Source organism: Mus caroli, chromosome 18 (genome assembly GCF_900094665.2).
Source record: "Mus caroli chromosome 18, CAROLI_EIJ_v1.1, whole genome shotgun sequence".
NCBI classification, from domain to species: Eukaryota; Metazoa; Chordata; class Mammalia; order Rodentia; family Muridae; genus Mus; species Mus caroli.
In genome coordinates this window covers 7,015,433-7,030,770 of record NC_034587.1, presented here as the reverse complement: position 1 = coordinate 7,030,770, position 15,338 = coordinate 7,015,433, and the positions used below count along the sequence as shown (strand labels likewise).

Sequence of the window (15,338 nt, the reverse complement as noted above, 5' to 3'; positions counted from 1 at the left end):
TGCCCCAGTACAGGGGAATGCCAGGGCCAAGAAGTGGGAGTGGGTGGGTAGGGAAGCAGGGCGGGGGGAGGGTATAGGGAACTTTCGGGATAGCATTTGAATGTATATATATAGAAAATACCTAATTAAAAAAAAAAGAAACTTAGAAATTTTAAGACTTTGGGTTAGAAAATGTTTCCTTATCTGTTCTTGAATTTTTGTCCTGATTAAATACAGTGTGTATATGTGGGAGACAGATGTGTATAATGTAGGTAACTGAAGACACAGCTATCTTTGATGGTAAAATAATCCCCTGGGATTGGTGACTAGAATCTAAATAACCAATGACACAAAAGGTTGTATGAAAGTCTGCAGGGGCGAGTAGTGCAAGTTGGAACAGTCAAAGCTTGGTGAGTTGGATTCGAGACAGAGTCATGTGGGTAATAAATTAATCCTTGCTTCTAATACTGCACAATGTGTATTCACATTTCAAGATAAGAAACCTTGACTACCAGCAGTCCAATTATCTATAGATAGATGAATCTTAATGTATCAGAAAAACAATTTATACCTAATGTTTATCATGATACCATAATGCTAACATGAAATTCTTACAGCCTATTACAGTCAGTTTATGTTGGAAACTATCTGAGTTGCACCTAAATCTGCTAACCGTGAATTTCAGGGTCAAGTTATCTCTTGCCCTCTACCCAGGAATACTGAACTATGGTTCGGTCACTTGTGTTTACTGTGAGTCAGTCAGTGACCTTCTTTCTCTTCCTTGCTTATGTCTCCTTAGGACATCAGGGGATCCTTGGCTAAAGCCCAAATATTTGCAAAAGACTGATTTCTTCTTTCAGAACAACAATAAAAAATGTTTTCAAAACATATTTCCTGGTATGATTAATTAATTAATATTAGTGTTCATAACATTTTAATATTTTCAGGGGACAACTTGTTATTTATACATCTAGCCTACCTTGTAGAAAAGCTAGCATGGTTTATTGTTTTTTAATCCCTTCCATGAGTGGTTCTAAATCATGGGTTTGTTAGTCAAATACGGAAACCCTGCCTCACAACATTTGAAAAGGTTCTTAGAATGTAATGAACACTTGATATGCATTTATTAGAATGAATTAAATGTTAATTTTTAACACTATAGTTTTAAATTTTCATTTTATTATCTCCAAGGTCTAAGGGAAGATAACATACCATAAACCACATCAAATCACTAAAATAATATTCTAGGATAGCTATGCAGGCATGGTGCTGATATAATGAAGGCTGGTCTTTCAATGCCAAGAGCCAAATACCAACTTTTTTTCTTTCCCGAATAGCTAGTGACATGATTTACATTTATTTTAGAAAAAAAAAAAAAGATCTGTTTGTTGTCTTAGGTAATAGGCTCTATCTAAATATCCGGAGAGTTTAAAACTTTCTCCGGACCAGGAACATTGTTATTCAGGTTCAGTCAGATTTTGCTGACAATGGGCACACAGTAAGGTGTGTCCCACTGAAATTGGCCTCATTATACTTGTATTACTGTCGACATACTCTAATACTTCCTCCTTGTAAATAGTTTACCAGATCATGAGAGGCTCACATGAAATTTGAAAGTATCATGGTATATTGCTCATGGAGACGCCCTAGTTTTTGTGTTTTTTGGTTTTATTTTTAACCTGTGGTGAAGCAGACAATGGCTAGCATGTATGAAATTACATATCAGATGGGTAAGAATACAGACAAGAGAACTGAAAAATAATTTATATACTCTCTTATAGTACTTTTCTTATTGCCTAAGACTCAGCTATGTTACTCCCGAGTAATTTTCTCAAATAATCCATAGCCCATCAACCTTCAGCATGGACCATTTTGTTCTGCCTGAAGTCTTACCCTGACCTCAGGCCCTAGCTAATGCCATATAATAGATAAGTTTTTAGAAAGCTGCCCTTGTAGCCAGTTCACCACTGAATCGGACACCTGTTCCGGTGTCCAGATTTGATAATGTACTAGAGGTTTCAAGCACTACAATTTTTATCTAGATATTTGTAACAGAGCTCTGTCCTGTAGCATTAAAAACTAGATCCTGGATTCATCCACTCTGGTACTCAGTCTACGCAGGAGCCAGTTTTATACCAGCTAGTGTGCTATTCTCTCTAGTTATCTCAGGGTTCTGTTGTTTGTTTCTGATTTTCTTTTTTTCCTTTTAAAAACCTTGTTTCCTTGGTGTCCTTGATCCCCTCTGTCTCTTGTGCTCTTTGCCTCTCCTCTTCTCTGGGGTTCCCTGAATTCTGATGGAGTAGAGTCATCTTAGGGATTAAACACAGCTCTACCTTAGGATTCTATTCTTTATGAGTGTGTCCCCAATATGAGCTACCGCATAGCTGTGGTGTCTGATTTCTGTATACTCTCTACATCCGAGTCCCCTGGCATCCCATCCTATGCTAAACCTAAATTTTCTTCTGCCTGTCAGTTCTTTTCTCCATTCTCTGTCTAATAGTGGTAAGATCACTGAGACTTAAGTCCTGGTCCTCCGAAGACTTCCCATCTCAACACAGGCTTCTAATTCTAGTAGTAGCTCAAATTGCATCCTAATAATACTCAAAGAGTATTTTATTTGAAAACATCTCACTCAAGCCAGCTAAGCAAGTTTAAAGATGCTTCATTAAATATATATCTGTCCTTACAATAACATAAAACTATGTCATACCTGTCACAGTGAAGCCTGCTTTGTATCCATTAGCTGTTCCATTTTCTGGTGCCACAGCTGATGACACTGAAGAAATAGGCTTAGTGGAGTGGCAAAGAGCAGAGGATTGTCGGCTTCTACATTCTAGAGGGGATTAAAAACGACATGAAGAAGCTAGTTTTTATTTTAGCAGGCAATAGGTACACAATCCGTAAGACCACTGAAACATGTTTTTGCTTCTTGAATGGTAGCAACTTTCCTACAGCCTGATCAGACTGGCGCACAGTCTTCCTAAGTGAGATGTTATGCTTAAGGCAGAGAACAAGCACAGGTTATGGCCCACAGATTAGCTCCCACATGAAAAAGGCTGATAACCAACACAGTTTTGTTAGTTTTATGGGTAAGATAAAGGGTAAAATGTCAATAATTTATAAAAACATTAAGCTTTTTAGATACCAGGTAACTGTTTTTTTTTTTTTGAAAAAAAATGATTTATTTATTACATTTATATGAGTACACTGTAGCTGTCTTCAGACACTCCGGAAAAGGGCATCAGATCCCATTACAGATGAGCCACCATGTGGTTGTCGGAAATTGAACTCAGGACCTCTGAAAGAGCAGTCAGTGCTTTTAACTGCTAAGCCATCTCTCCAGTCCGACCAGGTAACTTCTTGTTTATAACTTAGGCTGCTTTCAGATGTTTCTACTCAATCTTAATGATTATTCAAACATAAGACAACTAAAAACTGTATAGATAGCAGGGACAAATTAGAAGGAAATTATTATTATTAGTTCTTATTAAAGGAAATAGGTAAATGGTATTCAAAATGACTATTGATAATATAATGACAAGTTTTGCATTAAGTAATAGTACTGAGGTTCTGATATGACTCTACTTGTATTGTGTATTGACTCAGTGAACACTGTGAGAGTCTCTCTCAGTCTTCGGGTTCCAACTAAATTATATGATTGATTGCTAGCCTCACAAAATAGTGTGTGGAATAGAAATGTAAATGGTTGTAACAGGGTTACAGGGGTTCTAAGGAAAGTTTCCATGGTAATGGGGCACATGCAAGTACTGAAAGCAGCTTTCTGAAAACAGTGATTATATTTTGGCATAAAGTTTAACTTCATCTTGTGCATATATGTGTATTGATATTATGTGAATTTTATATAAATAAGTATATAATTTCAGTTCCAAAATAAAATCTGCTATAAATATGAGACCACTTTTAAAAATGGCCAAGTGAGGTGGCTCAGAGGGTAAAAGTGCTTACCACCAAGCCTGATACAGGAGCTCAAGCCCTGGAATCCACACAGCAAAGGGAGACAACAGATTCCCACAGGTTGTCCTCTGGCTTCCACATGTGCTGTGGTAACACACACACACACACACACACACACACACACACACATCAATCATCAGTCGAGCAATATGGAAATGCTACTCTTCACTAGGAACATGAACTCCTTGAGCACCAAGAAGTCAAGTGTATTTATTCAAACAAAACAAAAGCTAAAGGAAAAAGTTGAAAGAGATGATGTGCCTTGGTTTACTCTTTAATCCGATTTACGGTATTCAAGAACACTCTAGAGGGAAAATTCTTTAGACTTTTCCAAGATAAGGAGCTATGAATGATATTCTTAAGATTCAGTGCTTTTGAGATTTAAGCTCTGATGACAATGGCTTGGAACACGCAGCACCATTTCCTGTGGCATTATATATTAAGTGTCACCTCAAATGCAGCCAAGAGTAATTATGGTGGAGGATTCAGAGACAAATGTGCTACTGTAATTTGGATTTACTCTGCTATCCCAAAGTCAGGTAAAACTCTCGTGTTGGCAAGAATGCTAAAGACAATTATTCTATGCAGAAAAAAATTCTCAGCATCAAAGAAATTACATTAGGACAGTAGTTAAAACTGGCAATGCCTACCAAGCACATGAAGATGAGACTTTCTACAGAGTAGCTAGCTAAATTGTTGCTAATTCCAAAGAAACAAAACTGTCCACTTAATCATGTAGTTCCCAAGGCATAGAGAGGACTGAACTGCTATTTGGCTATGTTTTGGTGAAATAAAAATAGAAAAACCTAGATTGTCAAGAACTACTAACAAACTGAAATAAAGCAAAGAGAACATTTTACACTCATGTTCTCTCTAAGTGAAAGACACCCAGGAGTGCCTTTCCCAGCCCCAGAGCTGAACACCTTCTCTGGAGACCTGCACTTTCCTGCCTCTCCTATACTCAAGATGCTTCACTTAATTATAAGAAGGGGCAAGTCAAACAACCTCCCAAAGGGCTTTGCCTTTTTGAGCAGCCTTTTGAACTTGAGTTATTTATGTGCCCCACACCTGTACTCTGAACCCTGTAAGGGTCACTTGTCACCCACACAGATTCCCCCTCCCCTCCCCCTCCTGGAATTTGATTACCTTTCCAGCAGATGAGAGGTCCCTTTGATAACACGCCCTGGGAGGTTCTGACTAGGTAGTACTTTAAGTGCTTCTGCTTCTTCGGCTGGGTGGTGAGCTTCAAGTTAATGTGGTTGGAAAATTCTGTGAAATATCGAAATCCTCTTTCTCCACAACCGATACAATTTCCAGAAAACCCTGAAATGGGGAAAGCTAATGTTACTAGTGGCCTTGTAAGCTGATACACTACTTGTAGATATGAAAAGTACAAAAATATTCATAGTCTATTGCTCCAACAATATCCCAACTTTTAGGAAATACTTCAGAAGGGAGGAAAAGAAAGCAGTGGTAGGTTTTCAGTGGAGTCTTCCCCCACCCCCAACTTTCTCCTTTCATTTTAAATTCTTCAGATAAGATTGCAAATGCTTGTCAGCTGGCACTCTCTGTTCAAACACTCGAGAAATTTAAGGTTGCTCCAATGCTGCTCTAACATGAAACTCACAGTCAAGTTGTAACAACTTCAGAGTCGTTTTTATAACAGTAAAAGACAGGGAATAAGTGCAGCATCACTCTAACAGGACAATGGCTAAAAACACAGATTTGGAAGGATCAGGTGACAAAAGTTAGAGGGAACATAAGGACAGGAACGTTGAGTGGGGGCTGAGGTGTTCAGTGACAGAGCACCTGTCTAGATGAATAAGGCCCTGAGCTAGAGCCCCAGCACTGAGAGAGAGGAAAGAGGGAGGAGGGAAGTATGGAGGGAGGGGGACAGGGAGGAAGGAGTTGGGTGGGGGAGGGAAGGAAGGAAGGAAAAGGAAGACAAAGGATTTTTGTCATAAAGCCCCTCATGCTTCCATGCTGCATGCTCCTCTTTTCTTAAGTCCTGCTGAGGAGAGAATAATTAGCTGAATGGCAAAGAATATAACATGCCCCAATAAAAGCATCTTTATGAAACCTGTCACTTTGTATATGAATAAACAATAATAAAACCCTGAATTTCAAATATCACGGTTTTATTTTTCATTACTTAAAAACAATGTAATCATTAAACCCTTGCAGCTCATTATTCTAACAAAGCTCTTGTTTAAGGAGTCTGTGAGTCTTTCTCTTTGTTCCCTGCCTAGTTTACCACAGCAGCTTATCCCCAGACCTAGGGACTATGAGCGGTTGATAAGTATTTGACCTACTATGAGACACTTAGAATCTCTCTTCTAGAATTTTATCTAGATAGCACTGGACCCTAGACTTGTGAAGGTTTGTAAAATTGGAATCTATATGTGGCTCATCTCAAGTACACATAAATTCTGGTTTTGGAGAGAGTAAGTTGAGAGCTGTGACCAGGCAGCCAGGAGGGGCAGCACGGATGACGCTGGGCTGTGTGATGATGAGCTATTCCAGACACTTCTGTTCCTATAAGAGCTAGACATAGGTTCTGTGAACTTTCCATTTCGTCTTCATTCACCCTCTCTCGACTCACCTGAGCTTCTTATTCTTTTATATGGAAAGTTTGAACAATCCCTTGGACTAATTGAACAAAATAAGACTCAATGGCCTGGCTGGAACAGGTGTGGAAAGAAAGAGGAGATGGAGAAGGCTGGGAGAATAAGAAACAATTCATTACTTTATGCAAAGTCAGCCATTAGCCCCTTTAACACACAAAAGAAGGGAAGACCAGGAAGACAGTGAGTTCCTTTACTCAGATCTGATGAGAACAGACATACGTGCAGTCATACTGATTAACGGGACAAAGGGGGAAACAGGGAGCCTTACATCCTGTATAAAGGCCATGCACCTGTCTACAATAACTGAAAGCATGACCACAGGCAAACTGACATGGCTTTCAAACCCCTAAGCCAACTTGGTACATATTAACAAGGATAAAGAAAGAAAAGAAAGGCCACAAGGATAAAAAGAACATTTCACAATACCTCTACTGGAGGATACCAATAATTCAAAACATTTATAAATGGGCCACCCAAGTTATTTCTATAACAATTATTTACTGAACACCTAGTAACTCCTTAGAGGGGAGTGGTGAATAAGAGATAATTACAACCTCTGCTTAATTAATAACTTAATTAATAGTTTATTGTTGTCATTTTATCAAGTAATGAACATTAAAATAAACTTATAAATGACTTAGAATATATTCAGAAAAGGATTATATTAGAGAATATTTGTTCATTTCTCAATTTGTTTAAGATATAGGCCAATAACAATAAATAAAAAATCATTGACTGTGTAATTAACCAAGTATCTATAGTCACTCATCCATCCATCTACCCACCCATCTGCCATCAATCTATTAATCCATCCATCTGCCCATTCACCCATCCATCCAACCATTCATGCATCTACCCATTCACCCATTCATACAATCATCCATCCATCTGCCTGTCCATCTGTCTATCTATCCATCATCCATCCATCCATCTACCTATCCTTCTGTCTATCCATCCAACCAACGGACACATAATCTGACAATGACAATGCTTTCTGTGTATGAGGATCCCCTGCTTATGAAGAATCCTTGATGGATTATGAGACCTTTTTTTAGGGTTTTTAGTCAGAGCTTCACCTCATCTGCTCTGATAGAAGAGACTATAATACTTTCAAAATGCTAAATGTTTCCCAAATTGTTCTACATCACCAATGAGTCTTAAGTAAATGAATGCGACTGTCCCTTATAGTTTTTGTGCCTCCAGGTCATAGCTTAGCTTAGTTTTTATTACACTGTACATTTTGAATAAGTGCAGCTGAATAAAGAAATGATCAAATGAATGATTGGACCTTCTTTGTTAATTTACTACAATAAGGAAGCTTTACCATTAGATTTCTCTATTAAACTATATGCTTACTTTCATTTAAAGAATAGTGAATACATTTTATTGCTGAGTACTGAGGATCTAATCTAGGTCTCATTAGCTCAGGGTGACCTTGAACTCTTGATTCTTCTGCTTTACTGTCTGGTGTTGGGGTTATAGACATGTGCAATAGTGCCCAGTATGTATTTTTTGACATCTTTGAAATGTGAAAATGATCAATATATATTAGCCAATAGATGGCTCTGGACTACAATTTAAGAAGCTCTCATATAATTCTAGCCCTTGTGGGGCAGAAGCAGGTGGAACTCTTGTTGTCTACATAGTAAGTTCCAAGTCACAGGGCCACACCGTAAGATCTTGTCAAGAAAGAAAAAAAAAGAGGTGGGGTGTTGAGGAAGGGAAGGGACCTCTATAGCATGTTATGGGATAGTTTCTGATTCAAGAGTTTCAAGGTTTTCTGATCTTGTGTAATTCAGGTGGCTTCATCAAACTAAAACAAAAATCATCTCACAATCAATACAGTAGATTAATTTTTTGTCCTCTTCTGATATTTGCACTTTAAAGACATGATTCCATTTAAATAGAAGGCATTCTGAGAAGTCAAACCTCTAGATAAACAGCAACAAACAAAGAGCAAAGCTCATATATCTACTTGTCTGTGTAATACAGAATAAATAAAAAACAAGCTAGGTGTGGTGGCACATGCCTTCAGTCCCAGCACTATGGAGGTGAAGGCAGGTGACTCTTGATGAATTTGAGGCCACCCTGGTCTATATAGCTTTCCAGGCCATCCAAGGCTGCATGGTAAGATCTTGTCTGTCTTAGGTAGGGGTTGCTATTGCTGCAATGAAACACTGTGACCCAAAGCAAGTTGGAGAGGAAAGAGTTTATTTAGCTTGTTTCCACATCATAGTCTATCACAGCAAGAACTCAAACAGGGCAGGAACCTGGAGGCAGGAGTTAATGCAGAGGTCATGGAGGGGTGCTGCTTACTGGCTTGCTCAGCATGGCTTGCTCAGCCTGTTTTTTTATAGAACTTAGGGCCACCAGCTCAGGGATAGCAACACCCACAATGGGCTTGCCCTCCTTCCCACATCAATCACTACTTAGGAAAATACCCTACCCTTTCTAGTTATTTTAGGTAAACTGATATTAAATGTAAGATGAGAAGCATCTGTTAGCTTTCTTGTCACTGTGATAGACTGAGGACAGAAGCAGCATAAGGGAGGAAGTGTTTATTCTTGCTTAAGGCTCAAGGGATGCAGCTCATCATGACAAGGGAGGAAGAAAGAGGTTGGAGCAGCTCCCAGCTGGAGCAGCAGGAGTGTGAGACTGCCCGGTATATTGTAATAGCCCTCCAGCTAGGCCCTACTTCCTAAAGATTCCCCCAACCCTTAAGAATAGCACTACCCAGTGGGCACCGAGCGCTCAACAGAAGAGCTCACGGATGGTATTATTGATTATTGTCACTCTGATTATTATGCTCCTCAGTAATCTCCCTCCTGATGGGGACATTTTATGTTCAAACTCGTCATACTTATAAAGTATTAGGTAGTATTGAAAATTTACAGACACCTTACAAAGTAAACAATTCACAAACAAATAGTTGGGAAGTGACATCAGGTTCAGATTAGTGACTATAGAGATTTACTTTATTTAATAAAATACAAAAAACCTTACATGACTAAGGATGAAATTGAGAGCATTACATGTGCTAAGCAAATACTCTTAGACCTAAAATACTAAATTTTAATAAATTGCATGCTCCTTTTTAATGTTCTCAAAAAAGTTTTGCATGCCTATTTTGACAATAAAAAAGTAAAATATATTTACTTTTTTACAAGAGAAAAATATTTCCTGTTTGAAACTAAACCATTTAAACTCCAACTAATTCAGTGACATACATGCACACATATAAAATTCTCTTTTTTTCTTTTTCCAGGGCTGAGGACCGAACCCAGGGCCTTGTGCTTGCTAGGCAAGCGCTCTACCACTGAGCTAAATTCCCAACCTCTTAAAATTCTCAAATAGGTTTTAATAAACATATATTTCAACTCCTTCCTTCTAGAAGGAGTTTCATAGGCATTAAGCACTCACCTAAAAGTGCATTTTTCCCATGGTCATCTGGTAGAAATCGCTTGTCCACAGCACAAACTAGGATGTGTTCAGGAAGGTTAGGAGACTTGGCCCCCACCAGCAGGAACCCGGCTGGGATGTCAATTTGTTCCATGCACAGTGACACTAAACGAAGATCCTTTCCAGCTTGACAAAACCCTAGAAACAGTAAGAAGGAAACAGCAGAATACTTAGGGAAGGTAATCTCTCCTTATCTACCTGTTGGGAGAATAGAGCTATTTATAAGAATCCCTCTAAGGACTCACAGCCCGTGGTCCCCAACAAGAAGACAAATCTAATCCCTTCTGTTTGGTTCCATCAAGATGACAACTCAAGCTTTTCGGCCCATAAGTAAGGTGATCATAAATATATAACAAACCTTGGAAAGTGTGTATAATTTTTCCATGTACTTGGTAAGTTTTCACACACTCAACTTTCTCTCCCTCTCTCTCCCCCTTCCTCTCTCTCTGTATGTTGGTGTTTGCTGTACTCATATGTGAGTGTGACTGTGTGTGCTCAGGTATCTGTAGAGGCTAGAGGTTAATGTCAGGTGTCGACCTCAGTTGCTCTCTATCTTATTTTGAGATCGTCGCTCACTGAATCTGGAGCTCCAGGGATCTGTGTGCCTTCTCTTGCTCCCCAAACCTCACCAGTATGGGAGTTAGTGGATGCCTGGGATCTAAACTCAGGCCCTCACATGTACAGGACAGCCACTTTACCCAAGAATCAATCCATCTCCCTAGCCAAGGCTTTATTTTCAAGATGAAGTCATTTCTAACTGGGACAAATCAAGTCACTGAACACAGATGCTCCTCCACATCACAGCAGCAGAGACTGGAGCTCAGAGCTTGGTGACTGATCAGGGAACCAGTCAGAACTAGAATTCAGAACAGACTTTTCACTAGATAAGCCAAGATATAACAAGTACTTATGTAATCAGTTTGTAATGGACTGCCACATTCACTCAGTATTTCATAATTTATAAACAAGTGCTTCACAGGCCTAAAGAGACAAACTTGAACAGAACATTTTCCTTCAAGAACTCATGTTGATCCAAGCAGTGGTGGCATATGCCTTTAATACCAGCAGTCAGAAAGCAGAGGCAGTTGGATTCTTGTGTGTTTGAGGCCAGCTTGGTCTATTCAGTGAGTACCAGGACAGCTAGGGTTACAACAGAGAAACACTGTCTCACAAAACCCAGGTAGGGTGGAGATGGGTGGCAGGGGAGAACTCGTGGTGAGTTAGTTAGAAGAAAATGTAAGAAGTGAATAATTTCAAACCCAACATCATAGAGGCAGCTGCAGCCCTGTTGTTTTAAGATGACCCTCTCTGTGCTCTAACATGTGCACTCTTTCTAGAGCTGTGATGTTCCCAACCAACCAGACACTGGAACTCTGCTCTATCTGCGCTACTTTAATATCCCACTTTTCTGGTCATAGATGATTGGTCTAGAAGCAGACATCTGATAAAATTGGCCAATCAATGATTTTGCATAGGAATTCTCAACATGGAGCTGGGGGCTAAGGAGGCATGATCCAGTTTGATCTCTGGCACCTCCCTTGTTTCTTGACCTGTGAGAGAAGTCTCTTGGCAGCGTCAGAAAGCTGGGCAGGTGAGTTTGACAGTAACTATCCTGTGATCTTTAACGTCTGAATTCTTCCAATAATTTCCTCATTTTGCCTATGCTGGTTTCATTGCGGTTCTGTCACTTGCAACAGAATGTTGGTGGAAAGTGGCAGATGAACACCTAACTCTCCACATATAAATCTGGAGAAATTACTATCTTCATTACTCATAACCCAACTCTGAAGAAATGTGGAATTCCATGAGCATTAAGTCATCTCATGATTTTACCATAAGCCAACAAATAATTGGATGCCATCAGTTAGTAAGTGAAAAAAAATTAAACCCCATCAAAATACTGTATGTTTGAATACAAATCTGTCATGCTTTGGATCATCAAAACTTGAAAGCAGGCATACCAGAGTTAGAAAGTCAACAGAAGACCAGACTGATCAAAATAATGTTGCTCAATTACTTCAGACTTACAGATCCTCTTTAATACTGATGAAATTAATCCAACTTTTAGAGTTCCTGACATAAGTAATATCTAAAAGTTACACTGAATTCCTTAACAATTTTGTTACTTAAACTGTCATCTGCTTATTTGAAAAACAAATCATTAGTATCATGAAGAATGTAAGTTATTCAGTTGATGAACTTTTTTTTTGGAGTCAATATCTGCTTTGTACTGTCCTTGGGTAACAACGTTAAATGGCTTGAGATTTGGGAATTAACAATACTGCTGCTGATGGCAGATACTTATGTTTAAGGAGTACTACCAACAGGCAGGCAGGCACGCTTCTCTCCGCAGCTTTAGGAATAGATTATCTCCTTGCCAGGGATGGAGAGACTGGGTCTCAGGAAGGTAAGGAACTTCTTCAAGGTTATAAAATGAGTCCAGTAAAGTTTAGGGATATAAGACATGGGAGTTTGTTATATAAGAAAAATGAAGAACACACTGTTCAGTCTGGCAAAAGACAAGCTGAGCACTAAGTGTGGTGGTGCGTGGCTGTGGTCTACTTAAGGGTGGCACAGACAGGCTTTTGCATCAAATTACAAAATATTAGGGGCTGGAAAGAAGCTTGGTGATTAAATGTACCTGTTGCTTTTGCAGAGGACCTGAGTTCATTTCTCAGCACCCACATGGAACAAGATCACAACTACCTATAAATCAAGCTCCAGGGGACAGATAGAGACTATGTACAATTTAAATAAAACTTAAGTTTTAAAATTACAAAATATGAAACTAGGAAGTACCTGAAAGCATTGAAAGGAGTCTCAAGATTTCTCATCAGAGAGATTACTAATCAGCAGTAAACCTAGAACACAATTCCCCAGGGAGTGGCATCTTCACTCTAAGTATGACTTGCTTCGAGGAGTGGGACATAAACTATCTTGCTAACTAGCATGCATAAACCATTGATGAGAAGTTTATGACTGCATATTAATTGGACTGCATCTCTGGGAGGTGCCTTTGTCACTGAGAAGGAAATGACAACCACAACCTGTACCAACTCACAAAACTACTGCAAGGTTTTGAGGACACCGCCATTACATAAAACCTTAAGGTTGGGGCTGAGAGATGGCTCAGAGGTCAAGAGTTCTTACTACTCTTGTAGAGGAGCACAACTGGGACCCCAGAATCTATGCTGGGTGGCTCACAGAGGGCAACTTTGTGCAGTTTTTTCTGTCCTAACCACCTTCACATGGATTCTGGGCATCACGGCGTCCATGGCAGGCACCTTTACCCTGTGAGCCATCTCATGGTCCTACTAATTCTCTGAGTGAAATTTAAATAGTCATCATTATCATCTCCTAAAACTCAACTGTTTATTGTAATTCCCCACTGTAAAAGAGAAGATGGCCTTTCACTCAGCACCTGTAGAGTGTGAGTGGAACGAGTCCCATGAACTCATAGCTCATTGAGACAAAGCCCATTGTCACAGTGTATCTTCACCTTTTATACAATTTCACATTGTTTTCATCTATATTGATATATTGTTTAATTCATATGTATAATGGGCTGCTGGATAAGGTTGGGAAGCTCAGATAAACGGGAAAAAGTAACTTTACTAATGTACCCAAATATGATCATTGGTTATACAGGGTTGAATTCATCTCCCTCCCTCATTCAGACATTTTCCTGTAATAAGGAGCCACTGGTAGCTGCTAGCACATGTGGGAAGCACTACAGCTGAATTTAGTGAGTTTTCAGACTCTCCCCCTACCCCCGCCAAAGGACATGAAGTTAGGATACATTGGGGAAATTTAAGAGAATGGATAAATTGTATCTCATTATGTACATGTATAAAATTCTCAAGTATAAACAAAACCATAAGTTTTAAATTATAATGTTAGAAATGTACTTTAGTATAGAGTGCACCTAAACATGTGAATTAGTTTAATTCCTAGTAACACACAGACATAACAAACATGCAACACACATATACATATATACACACATATATACACATACACAGAATCAGTAAGATTATATAAAATGCATCAATATAAGTTTATATACCAAAAAAATTCATGTTTCTTTTGTTTTATTTTGAGACAGAGTCTCACTAAGTAGCTCTGGCTGGCCTACAACTGGCTATGTAAATCAGGCTGGCCTTGAACTCATAGAGATTCACCAGTCTCTTCCTCTCAAGCACTGGGAATTAATGTTATAAAGATAAAAAAAATAGTAATTACAATCCAGCCTAAATTTTATCACATAGAGCAAAAATATAAAATTTGTGGAAATAAATTTCTATATCCCTTTAGCTCCAAATATCTAACTCCCACATCTGAGGTGTACGGTGTAGATCTGGGGACTGGGAATACAATTCAGTGAGCGCCCTTCCCTGGTTTGCTTGGGATTTCTACAGCCACACCTGGGGATGGGGGAGGGAGAGTAGTTTTGGGTGTTTTTTAAATGATGAAAACATTTAAATCCATCTGTCTCTCCTAAAACAAGGAAAAATCTTTTATTTTTGAATCTTCAACAAACACTCCTTTTTTAAATGTATCTAACTTACAGTTAATTAAGCTACAACTACTGAATCATAAACTGTAGACAGTTGTATAGCATAAATATAAAAGAACATGTTGATAATGTATTTGTCAATTTAGAATAATTGCTTTCTACTTAAAGTTAAAATTTTTAGGAGGCCAAAAAGATGGTTCAGTAGTGAAGAACACTGGTTTTTCTTCCATAGATTCTGAGTTCAATTCCCAGAACCTACATGGTGGCTCACAACCACCTTTTTTATTTGATCCCCAGTTTTTTCATGCAGGACTATATGTATATGACAGAGTACTCATAGACATAAAACATTTTTATCATATGCCATGCAATGACAGAATTATTTAAAAAAGCTCAAGGAAGTTTAAAGTGTCTACATTTCTAAAAGTGATTTGTTACTCAGAAGATTGGGAAACACTACCTCTTCCAACCTCTTCAGTATGTAAGTGAGAGAAAGCTCTGGGAAGGCTAACCTAATGTCCTCAGCCAAGTCACCATAACCAATGGAGAGGGTACCAGAAGCCAGCTCTGACGCCAACGGAGGTGCTCCTTCAACTTTTAAATCTCTTGCTGGCCGGAAAGGCATATGCCTAAAATCCTAACACTTCAGATACTAAGGCAGGAAGACCTTGAATTCAAGACTAGCCTGTTTTGGCTCCCATAAACTCATGTGTTTAAATGTTTGGCCCATGGGGAGCGGCACTATTAGGAGGAGTGGCCTTGTTGAAGGAAGTGTTTCACTA

General features: G+C 38.9%; 1 protein-coding gene across 2 annotated transcripts in view; it reads right to left on the bottom strand.

Moving 5' to 3' along the window:
- Positions 1-15,338, bottom strand: part of Greb1l (GREB1 like retinoic acid receptor coactivator) — a 231,759-nt gene that overhangs the window by 81,287 nt on the left and 135,134 nt on the right. For both annotated transcript variants that reach the window (XM_029471989.1, XM_021150817.2), the window contains exons 5-7: positions 10,002-10,178; positions 5,101-5,277; positions 2,690-2,812 (exon numbers count right to left, since the gene is read on the bottom strand). In XM_029471989.1, the coding sequence (XP_029327849.1) occupies positions 2,690-2,812; positions 5,101-5,277; positions 10,002-10,178 (477 nt within the window). The remainder of the gene's footprint in view (positions 1-2,689; positions 2,813-5,100; positions 5,278-10,001; positions 10,179-15,338) is intronic.